This window comes from Polyodon spathula, chromosome 14 (assembly GCF_017654505.1).
Source record: "Polyodon spathula isolate WHYD16114869_AA chromosome 14, ASM1765450v1, whole genome shotgun sequence".
In the NCBI taxonomy this organism is placed as follows: Eukaryota; Metazoa; Chordata; class Actinopteri; order Acipenseriformes; family Polyodontidae; genus Polyodon; species Polyodon spathula.
Window position 1 is genome coordinate 2,417,720 of NC_054547.1, and position 24,093 is coordinate 2,441,812.

The following is a 24,093-nucleotide window of genomic DNA, read 5'->3' on the forward strand; positions in this document are numbered from 1 at the left end:
AAAACCACTGTAGGAACAAATCCATTAAGAGATAAAGTACTGCAGATCCCACCACCCCACCAATTCCTGTGCAGGGAAGTTAGGTGGCTCAGTGCATTGCAATGTGCATTTGGTAAGTCTGTCTCTCCACAGGGTGCTTGAATGGGGTTCTCCTTTTGAAGGAGGAGAATCAGTAATAAAATTGTAATGACTTTTCTTCTATAGTTTGTGGGTCGTGTCCAGACCTTGCCTTTCCATTCAATTCAGTGAGCTTAGAGAACAATTTAATTACTGGATGCAACAAATATTCTAGCAATGCATCTTCTAAATACACAGAATAATATTATTGAATAAACCATTTATTTATTTATTTATCTATTTATTTATTATTATTTTTATGTTTGCACAATCTGGACATATGTGGCAGTACTTCACAAAGATATTGTTGTCTTGCTAAAGTGAAACGAAGCAGAGGTGTTTATCACATTAAAGGTTTATAGATTCACCTTCCCTTGAGGGTGCCTGGACCAGACTACTATAACCTGTGCAATATATAATTGCAATTACAGTATTGTGCTTTATATATCCCAACCCATTTAAGATAGACAGTTTTTACAATGCCTGATTTGGCCTATTACATCTGTTACCAATTCCCACTCTGGAAAAGCCAGTAATTAAAAAAACAGAAATCCATAATGGGTTCAGAAAAGATTTTGGCACTGCATGTGTATAGTCATGATTGATATTCTCTGAAGCCTCTTATTCTTAATCTGTGCTTGCTTACACAATGATTAAAAAGGGGTTGCGTGCCACAGCGTCGTGAGCACAGCCAATGCCATGTGGTTCTAAGAGCAACGTCAGTGCTGCTCAGAAACAAGCCGTTTCTGAAAAAAGATGAAATTTCAGTTGGAGCTGACAATCAGCTGAGGTGCTGCTACGTGTACTACCACCATTGCCAAGCCATGTTTTCTTGATGGGTGCTCTTGTACCCCAAGCTGAATCAGATTAGTCTCAATTCAACTCTTTTGAGCAGGTTTTTCGCAGCAGAATGATTCTCTTTGCTTTGAATTGAAATAAGCACCCATCTATCCCACTCCTTTCTCACACTCCTGTTTCTTATGACTTTCTAATTCATGTAAATCCTTCCAAACTACTCAGCTGTCATTGCTACGCGCTGCTTTTTCTTTTCGACGAGGCAGCAGGATTAGCTGTTTACAATATTATTTGAAATTATAATAACACTTTGCAAGGGCTGTAAACTTATAAAAACAAACCTTGCCAATCAGTTCCATTGTGGCAGGTCAGCTATTCCACGCAGATAGTGGTGCTTTGAGTTTTGTTATCCCAGCACATTGTGGCTCAGTGCTTAAGTAAAACTACGCAGCCTTTTTATCTTATGTAATGTGGCAGCATTGCAATTTTCGCAAGTATGGTTAACTGTTTGAGTTTAGGACTGGTAGTTCAAATGCATGGCTTTCACAGGATAAGAAATCTGAAACACCCACCACAACACTGTCAATAACGTGTTAACCCACCATGGGCAGGCAAAATGGTGCTGATTTGACTTGGCAGCGATTCTGCATGACTCTTCTGGCACCTCTTTGTCACCTTTAATTCCTATAGGCGAGTTGGGGGCAGAAATCTGTTTCAACGTCTGTTGTCCAGAATGGCACATGTTTAATCATCACACAAGAATTTCCCTCTCCTGCATAATTCCCTACCCCTTTAATAAACTGAACCAGTGGCCCATTCTTTAATTGGTAACATTTTAGTTTAAGAGTATGTTATAACCCTTAACAAGCACACATTATAACAGGATTATAAAGGATGCTAGGGGTGAACAAAGGGGCACATTAAAGTTAGGATGTCATCCCTATATTTCAACAGTGGTTCAGATCTGTTCATTAGCAATGCGTTCATTGCACAGTGTTTATAATATTACACCGATGTGCACGGATATAACTTGATGTGGATGGATGTACATGTTGCTATAAAATGTCATACATTCCTAATCAGTTTTCCCCATATGGACAGGCAGAGGTCATAAATACTTACCCATTCCCCTTACTTCCTTCAGATCCTTCAGCATCACCATTCAGTCCATGAAATATCGTACATAGCCAAGGACATCACGGATCATAGAGCCTTTGGCTATGTTTGTGGAAAGGAAGGGAATCACCGGTTTGTGGCAATAAAGACTGCACAGTCTGTAAGTATGCATCTCATTAGGGGTGAAATGTCTTTTGGGTTCTGTGACAGGCTGGAGGACAGTCACACAAATAAATTGTGGTCCAGGGCTGAGTGGCATGCTTTTATATACAAGAAACTAAATCAAATACAAAACAATGTACTTTTTAGCAAGGTTAGGAGTTTTTGCAACAGTCGCCCAGGCTGAGAGACATTCCCAGTAACTGGAATAGAGAGCAAAAGCATCTACTCTTCTTGAGTTCTGAGATGAACTCACAAGGAAACTAGCTGGTCACTTTATATACAGATGGCCTGCCTAAATTTGCAAAAAAAATTAACCAATTTAGTCTTCAGTTGCCCTCGAACCTGCCTGCTGGAGGGGAACTAAACTGAATATTCATACTAATACAAATATTTACAATGAGCAGGGCCTTTGTTTATACTGCAGTTAACCATTCTCTCATTTAGTTTTACCGCTATTTGAACAGAAAAGTGAGTAACACAAAAATAAGAAACAAGTGTCACGGAGACAGAACTAATTCCAAGTTGGTAGTGATTTTCCTCACCAGCAGATTACTGAGAGTTTGTGATAAAAGTTCCCAGAAAATGCATTACAATTTAGAGGTACTGTCCTATACAATACACAGCTTGTAATTAAGGTAATTAATATAATGGGGATGAAAAAAAATGAATTATGTATAGATTGATGACTCATTTTTGACATAATTGGAGCCTTCTTTTTCTGGATGAAAGTCACGTATCCGTATCTCAGCTGAGTTCTTGGAGTGGCAGAAAGCATCATCTATGCATAGCTGCCTCTGCTCGCATGAAAAGAAAGCTGTTCAATTCCTTATGGACAAACACTATCAGAGGCTGTTTATTATTTATTATATATGGATATTTGACAGGCCTTTGACCAGGGCTTCTCATTTTTCATAATACTCTGTAGGGAGTCAAACCCTTCCAGGGAGCTTGGGTCAGTGTGGCTGATCGTCTTTGACGAGCGCTGCGAGATCTCTGCCATGTGCAAAACAGATGCAGTCTCGATTTTACATCCCCACATATGTGGCGATAAAGTTTGCTGTTAGAAGTTTGAACCAGTGTTGAGACTCACAGCAAAATACTGTTGCATTATTGTATCATTACTGCAATTAGGTTTGCACCTTTCTTTCAGCTTTGCTAAGTCATTTGTTTATATTTTTTCTATATTTCTAGTTCAGTGTTTTCTGGTCAGTTGACCACTTACCTCCTTTCGTAAGCGATTGTGGGTATATGCATTGTGCTACTTATTAGCAAATGTTCTGTGTCCAAGTTTGAAAACATAGAAAGCATCCCTTAAGTGTTTTCTATGTTCGCCTTTTTTTTGCTCCTGTTGAGCTATTGAAGTTTGCTGTGGAGTAAATGTGTTTTCAAAGTTCCACGGATGATGGATGGTGTTTCTACATATTTCAAAGGCTCACAAATAATTGAGAAGCTAACAAATTCACTCGTAATCATGTAATTACATGTACACATGTAAATGAATATGAATAATTAGCAACAGTTCCTGTTTTTACATGGTAATAACTTCAATTACATGGAAATTGACTTGTGAACAGCATCTTGTTTCCTGATGTAATTGCATGATGGTACAGGCCACTTCCATGTACAGCAGAATAATTACACACATATTCATCAGCAATTACCATGAAAAGGCATCGGCAATTGTTAGTTACTCAGTTATTACCATGTTATTACATGGTCATTTACAGTACGCACCGTAATTTGAAGTGCGACGGTAGCATGCTGCTCTATATCAAGTTTTTTCATACACATAAAATAAATGTAGGTTTATAACCATTGGAATAAAGGCAAGTCAGTTCATTAAGTAAACTGTGGTTTTGACATGCGCCAGTGTGTGATTACACTACCTGACATCTCGTCTCTTTACTATTTGTTAGTTCACCACCCTTTGGAAACAGATACATTTGGGACCAATTCACACAAAAACCAGTAACTCAGAGCTATCCTCTAAACAGAATATATGTTGTAAGTGCCGTACACTACAATGCACTCGGGGGCATCTTGTATGTTATAACCATCTGGAATTGATGTCCTCTGCGCTGCCACTTGTGTATGTATCATCTCCCCAGTGTTAGTACCTTAACAGCAGGTTTCTCCATAACATCACACACCAGCTTTCAGACAAGGCCAATGGCATGAGAGACAGATGAAAATTGATTTCTTGTGATATGTTTGAAATTCTCTTTTTTTGTCATCTTCTCCCAGCAATACCTCCATAATTTGTCTGATTTCCTGTTGTCTTTAAAGTCATGTGAGCCTCATAACTGCTCATAAGATCTGCTATGCCAGTAAAACAAGATGGAGGGCATTTATTCAGGCAGACCAGTCCACTCAGACCCTCTCTAAGTGGCGATCAGTCATCACTTTTTTCAGTGAAGATGTCTCATGTGTTAAAGGGAAGAACCTTTTTAAAATAATCCTGACTTAAATCTTTTTTCCCCCTGGTCAGTCTCCTGATCAGTGTTTGAATATAATTATTTCTAATAAGTCATCCATCTTCCATTGGACAGTAAAATAGGGATACTGGACCCTTTTTTGGTTTTCTTTTTTTTCCCCCTTCGATTCAGAGTTAGCTGTAATGTTTTAGGTGTCCAGCAGGTGGAGTCAGTGTACTGTAATTATCAGCATCCATTTTGTGGCTTGATTCACTTTGAACCAGGTTACCAGTCTGCCACCATGTTCAGTACAGTAGGTTAGGGGAGAGTTGTTAACACATCAACGTGCATATAGTATTGTGCTCTTGTCTGTTCTATAACAGCTAATCCCAGCTTTTTGTTTATGATTATATATCTGAAAGTAAAACGAGAAGTTGTGCTCCAGCTAGCAGTCCAAACATCTCTTATCTTCCAGGCCGAGCCAGTAATACTTGATCTGAGAGATCTCTTCCAACTCATCTATGAGCTCAAGCAGAGGGAAGAGATGGAGAAGAAAGCACAGAAGGATAAACAGTGTGAGCAAGCAGTGTACCAGGTAACCCACGCAAACACATCTTCACACCTAGACAAGCTGTGTACCAGGTAACCCACGCAAACACATCTTCACACCTAGACAAGCTGTGTACCAGGTAACCCACGCAAACACATCTTCACACCTAGACAAGCTGTGTACCAGGTAACCCACGCAAACACATCTTCACACCTAGACAAGCTGTGTACCAGGTAACCCACGCAAACACATCTTCACACCTAGACAAGCTGTGTACCAGGTAACCCACGCAAACACATCTTCACACCTAGACAAGCTGTGTACCAGGTAACCCACGCAAACACATCTTCACACCTAGACAAGCTGTGTACCAGGTAACCCACGCAAACACATCTTCACACCTAGACAAGCTGTGTACCAGGTAACCCACGCAAACACATCTTCACACCTAGACAAGCTGTGTACCAGGTAACCCACGCAAACACATCTTCACACCTAGACAAGCTGTGTACCAGGTAACCCACGCAAACACATCTTCACACCTAGACAAGCTGTGTACCAGGTAACCCACGCAAACACATCTTCACACCTAGACAAGCTGTGTACCAGGTAACCCACGCAAACACATCTTCACACCTAGACAAGCTGTGTACCAGGTAACCCACGCAAACACATCTTCACACCTAGACAAGCCTCTAATTTGGACCTCATTTCCTAAATATGAATTGATGAATGTGATATGTATTGAGAGCATGCCAAATAGTAATGGAATATCAGTAAGCACTAAAAAGTTTTGATAAATTCAGCTCACACCTTCTGCAAATGTTTCTTTCTGATTGTTTTACTGATGACCCTCTCAGGGATTGGTTGCACAATCATCTTATATTCACTTGACACATTATTAATATGAAAAGCTGTAGAGAAATACTATGCATGTACACAGTAAAAAATTAACAAATATGTATAAATACACAGTCCCTGCACTTCATCTATTAAGCACAAACACAAATAGATAAAAAAAAACATAAGTAGCTTGCAACTCCTTCTGTATACACTGAGGTATGGTTAGACCCCATAACTGTTCCAAAAGAAGTAGACATGAAAACAATATTTAAAAACTAATACCGATAGGCAGCATAATTAATCCTGCCCTGTAAGATATCACTGACTGCCTGCTTCTTCAGCTTCTGACGATTATTTTAAAAAGATTTTTTCAGCCTTTTTACTTTCAGTCTCAATGTGTCTGCCAGCTGTTAGATCTTGCTGGGTGATCTGTGTCAGGCACCTCGTACATTCAAATGAGACAATCTGTCAGACAGCAGCCTCTTCAACGGCAGGAATGAAATGAGCGCCCTTTCTAAGAATAACATTTTAATATTCAAACCCTTGAGAAACAGCACTGAGCCCCTGTCTGATCCGCTGCGAGTCTTCTTTAAGTTTTCTGACCTCCTCTCTTTGTCTTTCTGTTGATTCAATCTCTGCCGCTTCCACTTCTTAACTCTCTTTCACAAAGACCATTTTGGAGGACGATGTGGAGGATCCTGTGTACCAGGTAACTTCTGAAGCGTTGTGTTGTGTCGTATCGTGTCATATCAAGTTGCTTTGCTTTAAGCAAAAAAAAAAAAAAAAAAAAAAAAAAAGAAAAAGTTCCTCTTTTAGGCATTTACACTAACCTCTCATTTTTATTTTCTTTGAAAATTAATACAATTTATTCATCTTTCCTTTTTTCTTTATAGAGTGGCCATTATAGTAATGTATTACATTTCACATCAGAGTTAATGTTATTTAAGTAACACCACTACCATGTTATATCTCCCTATATTATCATGACTAAGGTTAGGCATAGAGGCGTAGTCCATTGTTTGTTCATCCACATGCCTTACATTACTGAATACAGTGGCCAGTACCATCCACTCTATATGCTCAGCATTAACTAGTTGGCTCCTTGAAATAGCTAGAATTAACATTGGTACTGTATATATGTATTAATTAACAGTACAGTAGACTGGGCCCAGGTCAGAGACCCATTGCAAGGGCAACCATTTTTCATTCTGGTGACTGCTTAAAAAAAAAACAGCCAAGTTAAAGTAGGTGCCTCCTAGTAAGAAATATCAAGGTACTAGAAAAACAAAAGAAATCTTCTGCTTAAATTTGATTATTCCTTGGTGTAATTAATCACCAGTCAAGCTTACGTGACAGTCTAGGACAATAGATTGTTTGCATAGCAGTTTGAGCCGTTCCACGTTTTACAAGCTGATTGATCAAGCTGGAATCACTCAGATGGCAATGAGAGTTTGTATTATTTCCATTCCTGCTGTCAGCTATAGTACCACATACTTATTACCGTATATAAGCAATTGTGCTTTCCAATAAACTGGTTGTCTCTGTGCTGCTTCTTCCTTTGATGTGAATGTGCGCTCAGTGCTGGCCTGTGCTTGTTTTTATCTTGTTTATCAATCACTTTGTGGTTTCCTACTGTTTTTCTCTTTGCCCTCTTCCTTCTGCGCTGCCGATGTAATAGTACATTGTGTTTGAGGCTGGACATGAACCAATCCATGAACCAGAATCAGAGGAGAGCATTTATCAGGTACTAAAATAACCATTTTAAACGCACTGATGTCACGGTTTCTTATAGACAAAAGGCGGCGGGCAACACGTCTATACTGAAAAAACATTGGGTTGGTGGGGGACTGATCGACAAGCTGCAAGAGTGTTGCAGGGGGCTGGGCTTTGGTTTCACAGTGGCCTGACATTGTTTGTTCCTCTTCATCACTATCTGATCTAGCTCTTTAATACCGCTTTGAAAAACCCAGAACACTGTTTATCAGTTTAGCCTTTATGTTACCTGCTGTAGTGCAGGCATTTTAGTTGACTTGAGAAGCACCAAACTGTAGGGATTGACCTTCGTACACAATTTGGTTTGAAGCATTGCCCTTCTTGTGTGTGCTCCATTTTAAATGGCACAACGTGCAGTGTGTTTGCATGATAACTTCAAACTACTTGCCTTATACTTTCCTATATAGCAGGTAGGCACAGTGAAAGAACCTTATCTACCTGACAATACTTCTACTGTATACAAATATTTATGCCGCTGCTATGCTGGGTCAACAGTGCCATATACAACGCTACAGCCCTACCCTGCCATTACACTTTTGTTACCAGTTTAAAAATGTACCACATCTACGCAGAGCACACTTCTATGATTCAGATGGTAAGCATCTCACAGAAGTACATACCAAACATAGATTTGTATAGTTACTCAAAGGGATTGTGTGCTACATGCTTGTACTAAATAAGGTAGTGAAGAGTCTAGCAACTATTGTACTACAGTACATCTATTTTGAGTTTTTTGTTATTTTAGCTGCGTTTTATATGAATATGCATCAATTTAACATCTGTCGGTTGAAACTCAGATCGTTCTGCTATAAATTGTGTGTTTGGAGAACGATCTTGGTTGCGTTATGATTAGAGCTCCATTCACAGTAGTAAGAGTTACATACAATTTTTTTTTTTTTTTAATTAATATTCCAATCATGTACTGTTTCCACAGGCAGAGTCCTGATTGATTAAAGGTAATCCTGGTGTGGATAGTTAGGTTGATTGAGATCAGTATAACTCCAGTTGAGCCCTATCGAGCATGAACACAATGGGACCCAAATGAATCAGTTTAAATTGTATTTGATGATTTCAATTGGGTTAGGTGCGATTGCAGCCTATGTTTCAATTATTCATTGTGCTCAGCAAAAGAGTAATGTGCGTGCATATTTATTTATTGATTTATTTATTTACATTTTTATATCGCTTTTAATGAGAAGTATCTCAAAGCACTGTACAGTACATAGCACAAAAAACAAACCACAATACATTTGTAAAACATATTACACATCTTCCACAATCATACCAATAATATATACACACACACACACACACACACACACACACACACACACACACACACACACACACAACACACACACACACACACACACACACACACACACATATATTTGTATCTGTAGGTATGTATCTATTTATTGTGAATATATCTGTGTAGGTATTAAAAGATACATAATAATAATAATAATAATAATAATAATAATAATATCAAAGTTACAATAAAACCCACTAAGACAAGAAAGCTATTTTATAAAAGTAAGTTATTTATCTTCCACAATCATACCATTAATATATATTTAGTCTTGACTTAAAAACTGTAACGGTCCCAGCTTCCCTGACAGACACAGGCAGAGCATTTCACAGGAGTTTACAAGAAAAAGCCTTACCTCCCGTGAACAAGTATAATGTATATGGTCTCAGTTTGGCTACAACTGAAAACAGAGACAATGCTCAATACACAATATAAAAGAATTTCCTGAGCTATAAACAACTTTTTCTTGCTTCCAAAATTGTGTTTCTATGTCAGATTTTACATACAACTGGAAACTTTTAGCATAAAAATGATAGTGTCAATTTTGGTATATCTATTCCAGTACTAGAGCTCAAATAATTTCAGGGCTCAGCCATGTGTGTAAACAGCTTCTCTCTCGCTCTCTTCTTGGGATTAATCATCTTTGACACTGCTTGGTCTTTACATAAAAGGTACAGTTCACAAATATATAACTATACATATTGATAGATATCTGGGGGAGACAAGAGAAAGAGAATTTCACAACAATCGCAAACAAATAAATGAGTTTTCTTAAAAAGATCAGAATATCTCCCCTGCAGTGTTTTTGATCTGTAAACTTTATCAAAGACATGCTTGATATTTAATCCAGCATGAGTGGCATGTTGTCTATTTAACATGGCCGCATCTGTGGACCCTTGACGGCAGGGAATATGAATATATTTATCAAGCTATCTTAAAACTTTTTAATAACACTGCAAATATAAGTACATGTGCCCACCATTGCAGAATGTGTTTACTTGCAAATGTTGATGCATATAGGGAGTTGAAGCAGAAGAATTCAATCTTAGGTATATATTTCCACAGAGTCATGTTTTACACCATGGGGAAATGCATTTTGAATTCATTTGCACCTTTTTTTATGAAAGCAAATTTGATAACACCTCAACACTTTTGAGACCTCAAAAACTAGTTTTGTAACATAATTTTTTCTATTGCCATTAAGAAGAAAGACATTGAAAAATCTGCCTCCCCCCATGCTGGTGTGTGCACTTCTATTAGAGAAAACAACAAAACAACAAAAATACACAATTATCTTTCTGGTAATAATTGTTAATGAAAAACTATATACTTTATAGTCCCTTGCAACTGTTGGGTGGCATGTCTGTTGAGGCTGCTTAGATGCTGCTCTGGAAGATAACATGTTGTTTACTTATTTTTGACTTGACTGATTACAAATCCAGGTCCCCAAAAGTCAGCAGAAGGAAGGGGTCTATGATGTTCCAAAGCGGCAAACAGTGAGTGTAGGTGTTATTATTCTGTTCATTGGTACCTCGAGGCAAACCTCTCAAGTGCTCCGAGCCATGTGGAACATCCCACATAGGGACTGCAGTTTCACATTATGTTCCGTATGGGATTTGACTGCTTCCCATTAACATCAGCTTTTGGGCTGCCAGTGAGTCTTGGCTGGGCTCCATATTCAGCTGTGAATATTCACAAAGGGACACACAACGGCTCAGTGGGGTGTGCTTCTAGCACACAGGGGTACAATAGCCAATCAACTGCTGCATTTCAAATTTCAAAAACCACCAACAGATCAAAAAAAAAAAGGAATGTGGCATTTCAGTAGGGATAGAAAGAAAAGAAAGAACTTGCATAACACACATGGCTCTTCTGAGGTTTGCGCCGGGTTGCCTCTGCTTGTCATAACTGCATGCTGTGTGGTGGTAGAGTGGGGGTGATGGTATGTTTCCAAACACTGTCAATTTTAAAGAGATAGTAAGCCTTCTTACTCATGTAAAATCCAAATTAAAGTTTTGGTTTGTTTGTTTGTTTGTTTGTATTCCGAACTCATTTGCTTTCAAATAAAAAAAAAACGACTTTCCTTTTAATTCCTGGTGATATTTCTCATAATTGTCAAAGCTTTCATTGTAAGCACTCATCATAGTGGTGCTATATCACCTGTGGATTTTATTACTAAGTGCTAAATGCCTGTCTATTCTTCGTATTGAGGTCTGTGTTACTTCCTTCATAAGTCTTTTTACATTGCACAGATATTCATGTAGCCATGTTTTAAATCTTCGACATTGATTTCTTCTCTATCTGTCAGTACAGATACCTGACAGTCTGCCTAACTGTCTTTAGTTGTACATGCATCAGTAAACACTACCGTTCTTCAAGTGTGATATTTAAGTGCCAGTCCATCAAGGGGGGCCTGTTTAAATTCTGACACACTCTTCAAGAGTAAAGGATTGATATAATCCATAAAGCCATGGCACACAAAATGTCATTTCCAAACATATCTTTTATTGAAATTAATAAAATCTGGTGATGTCTAGTGAGTAATAGTATTTACAAATTCTTAACATACACTTTATAAGTTATTTTTGTGGGTTTTAGAATGTTATTGTGGGGTCTTTCAGAGAGCCACCAAAATGATTTTGCATATATTGGATGTATTTCTTTTTCTAAAGATTGAAATAATTTGCATGATCAGAGATTAGGCATCCAATGTTAATTATGTGGGCGACATTATTGTAATGTTAGCAAACCGCGTGCACATTCATAATGGCACACTTCTCCAGGGTCTGCATATTCATGGACAGACTCGTGGAAATGAAATACAGTCCACAGCAGCACCAAGGACAGCATGTTCCTTTGCATGTTATTATTAGGGGCCTAGAGAGGACCAGCACACCCTCTTTGTTTGGAGACAGTGGCAGCATCAGTATTCCCCTTAATCTTTATTTACTAGGATTTGCCACGGTATAATCAGACCAACAAACTTTTTTTCCCACTTTACTCTGATCTCGATGGAAGCTAAGCCTTGAAAAGAAAGAAAATAGATTTTTCACTGTGTTTATGTCAGCACAGAGAGATAAAGGTGCAACTGCTATAAACGTTCAGAATTAAAACAACAACAAAAAAACTACAAGAAGATTGCTAGCATGATCACCTGGACCATGTTAAAGAAATAGAATTAGGTTCCAATGGCTTACCCTTAAAATGACAGCTGTGTAGTATCAGGAAACTGCAATTTTTTGGACTGCTTTGTATAATCCTCAAAACTATTCATTATGGATTTCTACCCAGAGATGCTGACAATCTTATTGCTCTGCGTATGGGGTGAGATGGTTAAACTTGGACCTCTTTCCATTTTCATTGATTATACAAGTGCATGTTTTCTAACATGTGAGGTGTACACAGGCTCCATGGAAGATTAATGAATGATTGATTGTGTCATGCACAAATTAAAAAGCACTATTATACAGAGGTGAAACTAAAGAAAAGCCAAGTAGACCAGTGTTTCGAATAACTAGTTAGTAGCTTGAAGATGCCAGCCAGGAATAACCTCTTACTGCTCTAGCTAGTAGCAGCTAGCATGCTTGTCAGGCTGACTTAATAAGTGGCAAGCAGATTTCTAAGGAAGGAAGCTTGTGCTCCTATAATTAAATACAATCGGGGACAAACTGGACAACCAGCAAGGTCTGTTTCATGATAAAGTAGGGTGACCACAAGGATAAACTGTGAAAAGAGGTAGCTTTCATCCAGACTGAGACAGATTCATTTTGTAAGCTTTTCCATCCTTAGTTTTCATAGTAACACCATAGCTAACGTGTTCTAGTATTCTACACGGCCCTCCTTGTATGGTAGCAGGATTGTCATCACCTTTTTATCAGAATGAATGCTTAGCTCTCTGCAGCAACATCATTGCATCTCCTTTCAGTCATTCTCATGCCATGCTTACTGCTAACACCAGGGAATAATGTTTGATACCATTTTAGGGTTTCACAGGTCACTAAGAGTGACAAGTATTTGAGTGTTTCATGTATTTGTTCATTAATGTGTTGGTTTGTTTGGAACCAGCACTGAAGAACATGTATCGCTATGTACAATACAAAGTTTAATAATTTCTTGTTCCCATCATTCAATTCACAAAATCACAGACTCATACCGACTCTCTGCTAGACCTAAGAGGTGGATTCAATCAGAAAAGACAGCACTGCTTTACGACCCAATGTTTTTTCCCTGTAATATGGCACTATTCAATCAAATGTTCAGACATTTGATTGAATGCCGCCAAAATGTCAAACTCATATGTAACGTTTGACTCTCCTCTAGAATTTGGAATTAAGTGTCGCTGTAGAACAGGGATGCAAAGCAGAAGGGTTTGGTTTTATTGCAGGGATCAATGGTCAGTTCCCATTCACCTTCACCACCATCCATTGAACATCACTTTGCTGTTACAGAATGGGGAGACTCTGCTGGATATTGAGGAAAACCTTGGCAAGGTCATGCAGGTAAGGTTTAGTCAGAGGAACACATTTATACTGAGGGGACATAACACATCCTGATTGTATTGATGTCCAAAAGGCTAAGGACATCTTATGCAAGCAACATAATGAAATGTCCTCTCAGTTTACTGGAACATTCCTGTCATTACTCAGCTGCTAGCTGTTAGTCTGAAGGGAAGGACGTACCACTCTCAGTGAATTGCATTTCCAGGCTTAGTTATGCTGACACACTGTAGATTTCAAATATGCTCATGGATACAGCAACAGTTTTAGATATATTTATTTTAAAAACACACTGTACCGCCTATAACAGTATCTTCTACACAGAACAGTTTTTTTGTCTGTTTTAAAGCAGCAGAAAATTAGTCTGAACTTTAAATCCCAAAAATATATTGCAAAGAAGAAAAACAAAGACAAAAGTATGAGATGGTCGAGAAATACATGCATTCTCTGAGTAAGTTGAAAGTTAGTATATACATATAGTGCAGCTATGGCTTTGGCTAGTCTGCTGAGTTTGGGTAGGTATACCACAGTCCATACACTTCACAAACTGTGCCATGTGCCTATCATTCTCCATCACATGCTGTGTGTGTGTGTGTTTAATTCATCACATCACAAACTGTGCCATGTGCATATCATTCTCCATCACATGCTGTGTGTGTGTTTAATTCATCACATCACCAACAGATCTGAGGGATTCCAAGGTAGGTACTGTATTCAAGTATATATATATATATATATATATATATATATATATATATATATATATATATATATCTATATATATATATATATATATATGAGGAGGATTTGTGAAAGTCTTGGTTTGGCAAGTTTTGGGGGAGGCAGGTCAGTTTGTGAAGTACAGTAAATGAAGTGACAACGTTTTGATTGCAGTTTTGTAAAATGGATGTCTCTTCACAGAATATCAGCCAGTTACAGCTGTTTGGTGACATGTCGACTCCTCCTGACATCACCTCACCTTCAGTAAGTAGCAGAATGGCTCTAACTTTATATACAGTAGTGTGCACATGTATTAGAGGATTTGTCATTGATATCCTTTATATACCGGCCTGCATGAAAACCGCTGGGTGTGAGAATTTCAATTTTTGGTCAGTAACCAGTGATACAGAAACAATAGGCACTTGCATGTGAAAATGTTAGACCACTTTATGCTTTAATTAGGCATTTAACAGCTTCTAAAAAGTCTCATGCATTTTACCATTTTGTGGATGTGTGTTCCTTTTCTCTTACAATTTTAAATTAATTCTTGTGTGGCCTAGTAAAGTCATCAATTCAATTTGATAATCACTAATTTGCCTATTTTGACAATTTTCCATGATTTTCAGTTCCAGTGGTTTGATTTCATATGCACAATAAATCGAAAACTACAGAAGCAATACATGTGTACCCTACTGCGTGTGTGTGTGTGTGTGTATATATATATATATATATATATATATATATATATATATATATATATATATATATATATATATATATATAATATAAATTCTGTTAAGGCTTTCCCTTTAAGATCTTTACCATGAAACATTTCTCCACTGCTGGAACTGTGTGCTAGTAAAAACAATCCCAGTGGAAATGCATTAACTGTAAACAGGGATAGAAAGAGCAGCATGCTTTTGGAAAGGATTCATTTTTTGTCTGTGTTTCTCCTGCTTCTTCAAAAAGACCCCAGCATCCCCTGCAAATACGCTTGACCCAGGTGTATTGCACCAGCACCCCTCAGAAATGTTCGGACCATTCAACCCTGCTGCTGTACCCTCAGGTAAAGTGGAGCTCTCCTCTTGAGATTGGAGCTAACACTATCCTGATGCACTGTGCAATTGATTTGTTTCTCACAAGACTTCTGATACGCATTTGGAATAATGAACAGCACACACCACTCTGTAAAATGTACCCCACATAAGTGTCCATATTCATAATGCATAATAAGCCTGCCATTCAGCTATAGTATTCCAGGGGAGTGCAACCTCTGATTAAATTGTCTTAATTTGCCCTTGACTTATAAGTAAGAGGACCTTGGCAGAGCAATGAGGAGATTACATAATGGGATAGTGGGATAGACTGGTGCCATGTTTCTTTTTAATTCAGTAATTTAGGAAAAATGACTGTAAATGGATTGATTTCCAAATATTGAAGTGTGGAAATGCATGCATGCTTCTTTGTGTAATGCATAGAGATGTGCTTAAGACCTGCGGTAGACCTAGAGAGGTTTCAAAAGAACACATTAGGGAAGAAAAGAGCAAAACAAGCCTATTGAGGCAATGACTGCAACTAAGATGATACTGAAGATGCATTAGGGGCAGATCATTTTATTTAAAATCTAAGTTACTGCAAAAATATGTTTTTATCAAAGCCTCTGTTACTTACCACTGCACTGTGGACCATCTGCAAAGTTTTTGATGTCCATAAAGTTATTAGTAGTACATTTGCAGTAGTTTTTCTTTATCATTTTATATCATAATTATTTTATTTTTGTCAGTAACAGTTTACATTAAATGTCTCTATTTACTGTATATTTACATAGTAGTTACTTAGTAAATACATGTGTACATACACATAATTACAATGTTATTAGGCATAGCTGCAAAGTACTTAAAGTGTAAATCTTTTTTTGCATGATATGAGTAAGTACACAATTGTATCACAAAAGGGTTAGGGTTAGGTTTAGAGTTGGGTTAGGAGTTAGGGTTAGGATTAGGGTTATATCAAGCACAGAGTTATCATGTTATCTTGGATATAAAGAATCACCTATGCCCAAAGCACTCTCCAGTGGTGACATCATTCTAAACATCCACGGCCGTCTCCAGTATGGGAGCACAGAGGGGGAGGTGCCTGTAGTCATGACTACTGAGCTGTACAGAGTGGGCAGGGCTGCGAATGGAACTAGCTGCAGCCCTCTGGAGCTGAGGGAGTGGATGTGAGCAGAGTGAATACATTAAAGCAAGGAGACTGCTGCAGCATTAATACATTGACAATATATTGCATCAGCATAACAAAAAAAACTATTTGCTGTAACAGAAGCCTGAAGCTGCTAGTCCTTGACGTGGCTCTCCTTCCCAAAGAGATGATCAGAAAAGCTATTACAATTGAACGAAGCAATGCTGCGAGTCAGCACTGCGTGTTATGACTCAGTAGCTCACTCTGATGTGTAGGCTGTTTGTGAGCAGATTGCATGTGCCAGCAAATGATATGGCTCAACTTTCCTGTAATATTGTTTGACTTCCTTTTACAGTAGTTAATTGTCCAGTTAACAGACAAAAACTGTGTTTCTGCCAGGTTATGTCACGATGGGAGCCGTCCAGCCCGCACTCTGGGGGCAGCCAGTGTTTGGAGCTCAGCAACCCATGGCCTTCGGAGCCCAGACTCCAGTTCCTCAGGTGATAGGGGCCCAGCCAATGATATGGGGCCAGCCCAACCTTTTCCCTGCTACCCAGGAGCAATGGGCTGCCATGGCAGGTGCATTTCCACCCACTGCCTTTATGCCAACGCAAACTGTTGCACCCTTGCACGCGGCAATGTTCCAGAGCATGCCCGCGCCCGTACCGGCCGTGCCCCCTACCAGTGACTCTGCTGTGTCCAGCCCCCAGGGTGACAGGTCGAAACAGAAGATGTCCAAGGAGATGTTCAAGGATTTCCAGATGGTCCAGCCCCCACCTGTCCCATCACGGAAGGAGGAGCAGCCCATCCTGGCCTGTACCTCAGAAGCCTTCTCCAACTATTTCAGCCAGGTGGGGGTGGCACAGGACATTGACGACTGCGATGATTTTGACATCTCCCAGATGAACCTGACCCCGGTGACCTCCACCACACCGTCAACGAACTCGCGTGAGTCTCTGCAAAAACCTAGCGGAAAAGAAATACTCTGAAACATTCAAACACATCCAGGGGCGCAACTTGGGGTTCAAAAGTGAGGAGGGGACATTTTCTGCAGCTGGGGTATAGAGTAAGAAAATTTAAAATAAACTTTCATTTCATTCAGATTGCCGCCTTTGGGGTCGTGGACTCCCTCTTCGTAGGACAAAATTAGTCTATTATTAAAATTGCATTACTTGACTTAAATTACACTTAGAGGCTTAAAAATAGCATTTGTGGCTCATGAATTGCAAATTTATTTTATTGCATTTCTGGATTAAAAAATCTCAAAACTCAATAATTGCATTAGGGGATTCAACAAAAATTGCCCTTTTTCACTGAAAGTAAAGCGTTTTACACTCAAATTGGAGACTTGGTTTCAAATTTCTAAAATAAAAAATATTTGAGAATTAAAAATAGCAGTTGAGACTCATAATTTACAAGATCATTTATTGCATTACTGCACTCAAAAAAATGTATAGCATTTGAGACTAGCACTAGATCAATACTATCACACCTTGCCCAGACAAGCAATATTTTTCATCTTCTTTTTTGTTTTGCATTGTTTCAAACTCAAATCAGGAAATATAGACCAAGATAGTAGGACATTTTTTTTTTGTAATGTGTTCACTTCATCTAGAACTTTTAATCAGCTCTGGGGTTTTTTTCCTTTCTTTCACCTTGTCCTAGAAACATTTCTGGCCTACTTAAGTCCTGAAGTTTATTATACTTCTTCAGGCTACCATTCAAACTGCAGTGTGTTTTAACAGACAGAGACAGCTACTGAGGCAGACTGAGACAGATACTGTAGAAAAACTTCATGAGCTTCCTTTTCTGTGAATCAGTCACTGAGGTAAATGGTTTCTACAGACGACATCATATTTTGTTTGTCCCTCAGGGAAGTTTGTAAGAGCACATAACGCTCAAGCAGTAGAATACGGATTGCTGCCAGTTAGAAGCCTTCTAATATATCATCCACTGTGAGATATTTATGATTGTTTAAATATAACAGATCCTTGGAGAGCAGCAGTTTATATACTTTTGTTATGTTAGTACACCTGCAGTAATGTGTCTTACACTCACAATGATGGCCTGGTCTACTGATCTGGGTGGGTTATCAGGAAATACAGTGGCTGCTGTAACGAGCAGCATCCAGTAAAATCTTGCTTTCCATCCACCTCAGTAAAAACACAATTAAGGCCACTTTTTTATAATTCCTGATTTGCTTCTTTGTAAAGTCACCTTCGATATTAGGGTCACCCCTGCATTCAAGTTTTAGAGACACCGTCAGCCATTTCAGATGTATCAATGCTCTATAAGTAACATTTCAATTAAGACTGACGACTACAGTAGCTAAAAACAAACATTTTAAAACCTGCTGTTCTTTTAGCATCATGTACTGCAGCCATCTACAGTCGTGTTGATTCCTGTAAAAGCTAGTAAAAAAGCAATTCTCTTAGAAATATCAACAGCAAATATTTGTCACAAGCCATATATGTGGGTTGCTTTGGAGAAATGTCTATGAGAAGGGACTGTGAGAGAAGATTCAAGCAGGCATTGCCCAACCTGCAGCTGTCTGAAGACATACTCGATCTGAAAAAGGAAACCAGATGATCTGATGTTCTTTGAGTAATTGTCAAAGAATCTCATGTTCACACTGATGAAATGTTTAGGCTGCATGTATGATTTTCTTGGGAAGACATTTGGTTGTATTGTGTCAGGCTAAGGTTTAATAGCAAGTTCAAATCAACCTTGATACAATGCTTTTGTGTGGTTTGTTATGTGTGCAGTTAAAATAAAGGATAGAATAAAAGATAAAGTGGTTTGTTTATTCACAGAAAAGTTCACCCTAACCCTAACCCTAATCCCAACATATTACGTTTCTATGTAAAGAAAAAAAAAAATGAATACTGTATTTGAATCAATGAAAAATTCTTAAAAGTATGTCTCAATGTTTTTTTACGCAGCCCCAACCCCTGCCCCGAGGCAAAGTTCTCCGTCCAAATCCTCAGCCTCACACGCCAGCGACCCGCCAATGGATGACTCCTTTGGGGAGGTCGAGGAGAGTCCTAGCCGGAGCGGACAGGAAGACACTGTGAGTAGCCATGGCTAGCACCCTGACATACTGAACTGGACTGAGAGAATACAACACAACCCAGCAAAATGAATACCGGATCTAAACTGTGCTGGATTATACTGAAATGATTCAAAAAGGGGTAACCCTTTACATTAAGTGTCTCTAATTACTGTGTATTTACATAGCAGTTACTTAGTAAATACACATAATTACAATGTACTTAACATGTAAATCTTTTTGCACGCTATACACAATTGTATCAGAAAAGGGTTAGGATTAGGATTATATCACACACAAAGATTTATACATTAATTAGATTCAGCTATGTATTGTAATTACAGTATGTGTAAGACCATAGTAATACACAGTAATTAGAGACTAGTAGTTATGAGTTAATCTCAACTGTTAAAGGCTAATAAGAAAGGCATTTGTTCACAAATAAAGAAAAATGATCCTATTATTTTTTAGAGAGTTCAGAATCCATCCCTAAGTTAAAAATGTATGACGAGCATGAATTATTGAAAGTGCTGTTAACGCGAGCTGCACTTGGTTGCATGGTGTAAGTAAATGACAAAATCAGTTCCTCCTGTTCCTCCTTTTTAATATTTATGCATTGTTTTTGGTAGTACACTGTCTTTCTTGAGAGACGCCATTTACTGGTAGCTTTATAAAAGTAAAAAGATCACTTCAGTTTAGAGGAACAGCTTCATTAACCCTACAGTATTCCATGTTGTTCACATACACCCCCATTTCTCAACTTGCACATGGCAGTGTTTGCCACGAGAAAGAGGAATTGTCTTCTACGCATCATTGCATCCAGATAGTACTCCCTCCTGCAACAGTGTTGGTGTGCTGAAAAATAAATAGCTATTGTAGGAACAGAAAGTTAGCTGTGTTGCAGGGGGAAGTGTAATCTGAAGACACTGTGATACTTATACAACAAATATTTACAACTTATAATGTTACGCTATCCTTGCAAATTCAATAATTTGCAAATCTGACCAACTGAAAACAGAACACTTACAAAGAGTGTGGTTTGTGCATTGTAATTCTCCAGAGCTACAGCTACTGTATAGTTCACACTGCAGTCCTATTTATTTGAATTGCAATGTCTGCTGACATGAACCAGAAGGCTTTATACTTTCCAGCATGCTTCAGTGGTTCTGCAGTTTCCAATTTTCTGCATTTTATTTATGGAAAATTAAATGAGATTCACGAAGAGGCTATAAATAATTTAATGTGATGGGGCAGGTCATTACAAAATTGCTTACATGGAAAAAACATTTAATTAGAAATACATAATCCAATTTGTTTAATGGGGAAAGCATCACACAGTGGCTTTCAAAAAATATATAAAAAACAAGTGAACTTGGTTAGGGGTTAGGGGTAAGAGGCAGCAGAATGCAAAGACACATATAGAACATGTAGCTGTTTCTCTGATGTGTGGCATTGACCATTTTTATAATATTCTGACGAGTGTGACACAGTGAACATACAATTCTGCTATCCTTTAAAATGTGTGTTTCCTGCTTATTTGGGGTTCTGTGAAACTACAGTTGCCTATCATGTTGTCTATTCACCTTTAATTGCAAATAGCGGCACCTGGTGGCTGCAACAACCTGTGCATGAGCTGTCGGAAATTGTGTTGCAGTATTTCTCCAAAAGGGAATGTGTTCCTGTGCTGTACTTGGTGCACTTTCTTCCTGTGCATGTGCTATACACTGTATACCTGTTCTGCGCTTTCTTATCTGTCTCTGCTCATCTCTCCAGGCCGGTGGATCTCAGGCCTCCTCTAACAGTGATCCACCTGCAGAGCCCTCTGGTGATAGCCTCAGCCCTCAGGTCGGTAGCTAGAGAGCGCAGGTCAGGGTAGGTATCTGTCCTCTCTCTTCTTTTACTGGAGTTCGCTTGCACTTCCCCTTGGCCAGTGACTCTGCCTTCCCTTCCTCGGATTCTGCTTTGTTTTCCTTTTTTGGGTTTTATTTTGCCCCCTCTTTTTCAACCTCTTCTTCCACCTGCCACTCCTGCTTACATGTCTGTGTTGAATTTGTTGAGCGCTCTGCTGGTATTTTTCAATGTTCTGTGAATTGCCTAAATATTTGCAGTCTTGTACTGGAATGGGGTTCTGGAGGTGTCTGGAACAACTTATAATCAGTTTCCTGTTGTATCCGTAGTTGCACAGCACTCAGTTGTGATATGTGTAGGATTCCTAAAGGAACTGGCTAGTTTCTTTTGATATTTCCACTGTTCAGCTTTTTACAAATTAAAGGTCTTGTACATTAAAGGTAGGCAGCAATGTGATAAACAGGGTGCAATGTGATTAACCTGCACTGAAGGAATGTCAGTCCAACGGATCAGAAAGTAAAATAAATGAATTTACAATATGAAAATCCATTAACTGTATAAGTATATATAGCTCTGAGTTGCACTTTTAATGGTAACACTTTAGTTTGGGGATCCATAGCATAATGTTTCTGTTAGAACACTTTGAATTGATGAAAACACTTTGTTGAAACATTTCTCCACCTTAACTTAACAGCTTACAATGTTTCTCTATCACTTACCTATTAAATGTTAATTTTCTTGTCCAAACGTATACCTTTTATTAACTTACAACAGCCGCCCATTATGAGTGGATAATCATAGTATGCAGCTCCTTCGCTTGTTAGTGTTCTGTAATGCGGCCAATAATGGTAAGCGTAATTAATTATAAGGTACATAATTATATATACTGCTGATGTGTGCTAATTATATCACCCGTAGCAAAAAGCAATATGAAAGTAATAATTCCATGTGCCTTTCTTAGTGTTCAGCCATTGCGGTGCAGTATAATAACCACACACGGTCAAGGCGCTGCACATTGAGTCAGTGCATTTCTCTCAATAACCTTTTCCGTGGCACATATCACCTGCTGTCGTGTGCACTGTTCTTTATTGAGAGGAAAGCTCTGTGATAGAAAAAGGGATTTCAAAGTCACAGGTGTCCTGAGTTAATCTGAGCCTCTATACCAGCACACTGTCATGGTGTTTGTAGGAAAGCTTTTTATAATCAAAATCATTTTCCTATATATAACAAAATATTATATATACTGGATACCCTATATATATATATATATATATATATATATATATATATATATATATATATATATATAATATGTTCAGTTCAGGGGGTAAAGTTTATGGCCATATAAAGTTAAAAATATTCCAGCTCCTGCTTCAGGGTAATGGTCACATAATCACATGATGTCTCAAGTTCAGGAAACAAAATATATGCAGAATATATACATATATATAATACAACATATACAACAATCTCTGTATTTGAGTGGCAGAACTCAGACCCTTTCAGAATCTCAGCAGCAGTTTATTTCAGTTCATCTAATGCTAGCACGCCCTGTTCATTCCTGCACCCTAAAGCTGCAGTGATCTGCTATCATCGTAATGGCTGTCTGACAGAGAGCTGGCATAGGGCTGTAAAAACATTTGGCAGCAGCGTCCTTCATTCACACATCTGCCTGCAGTCTCTGCAGATTTTATAAGTTCCATTCAGCCTTTATAGGTGGATCTCATCAAACAATGCAAGGGCTGTTTTCAGAAATGCCATGGAACTTAGCATAGGGGAATCCATGCAGTGCATCCCTTTATAACCCTGGCAGTGTGGAGCCACAGGTAAGAGATACAAGAGCTAGTGGAGTGGCATTATGGGACAAGTGGGAGCCACTCCCTGTTTTGCAATATAAAGGTCAGTCTTATATATGAGGCAGCATTGAATTACAAAAGCTATTGGGTCCATTGATTAAACATTATATAAATCGTTTGTGCTGTACATGTATGTTAATGTAGTATGTTCCTATTTAAAAACATACAACAGCTTCTATTTGACAGGAGGAATAGCAGTGCCCCCTGGTGCCCATACTGTACAAATGCTGTCATTTTGTCCCGCTATACAAAGGGAGATCATTTTAAACACCACCATTAGGAGATAACACACCCCTTGAAACATTTGTATTGTATTTTACAAGGCATAGGGTCAGGTACAGTCATATAAAATGTGATAGAGTATCTAACCAGATACATATATATGTTCTTTTGAAAAATGTCAAATTAGATTTCCATGAGATGGTGCAGTCCGGCACTGATGATGTGATATGTTCAATCCATGTTTCCAAGTGTTCTCCACACTCCACATGTCCATATCTTCAGCTTAATGTTCCACATACTTTCCCCTCTAAATGCACAACGCAGATGCTAAACTACCCTGCTAATTAGACTGTTAGGAGTCAGATAAACTTGGAGTCAAGCAATGAAATTTCTCAGAGAACTGACGCTGGAGATGGAGACAGATTGTAAAATAAGAGCAAATCAGTGTTACATGTGGCACAAATGGGTCATTACACAGCATGGGCTGATAGCCAGGTTTGTATCACTGATGTTCATTTACTGGCTAGTGCCCCAAGAAAAAATACAGAGGTTAACAGTTTTAAAGACATGCATTGCTCTCGGTGGTCTCGTATTGTTAACCTGTTTGTAGACATGTTTCATATTGGATGAGACTAAGCG

At 38.5% G+C, this 24,093-nt stretch overlaps 1 protein-coding gene across 20 annotated transcripts in view; it reads left to right on the plus strand.

The window, feature by feature from the left end:
• dab1a (DAB adaptor protein 1a) overlaps positions 1–24,093 on the plus strand; it is a 78,972-nt gene that overhangs the window by 53,719 nt on the left and 1,160 nt on the right. For 2 of the 20 annotated variants that reach the window (XM_041271118.1, XM_041271119.1), the window contains exons 5-15: positions 2,057–2,188; positions 5,080–5,199; positions 6,668–6,706; positions 7,676–7,741; positions 10,525–10,584; positions 13,531–13,581; positions 14,500–14,562; positions 15,268–15,364; positions 16,879–17,427; positions 19,422–19,549; positions 21,302–21,373. In XM_041271118.1, coding sequence (XP_041127052.1) covers positions 2,057–2,188; positions 5,080–5,199; positions 6,668–6,706; positions 7,676–7,741; positions 10,525–10,584; positions 13,531–13,581; positions 14,500–14,562; positions 15,268–15,364; positions 16,879–17,427; positions 19,422–19,549; positions 21,302–21,373 — 1,377 coding nt within the window. Of the gene's footprint in view, positions 1–2,056; positions 2,189–5,079; positions 5,200–6,667; positions 6,707–7,675; positions 7,742–10,524; positions 10,585–13,530; positions 13,582–14,499; positions 14,563–15,267; positions 15,365–16,878; positions 17,428–19,421; positions 19,550–21,301; positions 21,401–24,093 lie in introns of all 20 variants that reach the window. The other 18 variants (XM_041271121.1, XM_041271120.1, XM_041271126.1 and 15 more) reach the window with 18 other exon arrangements.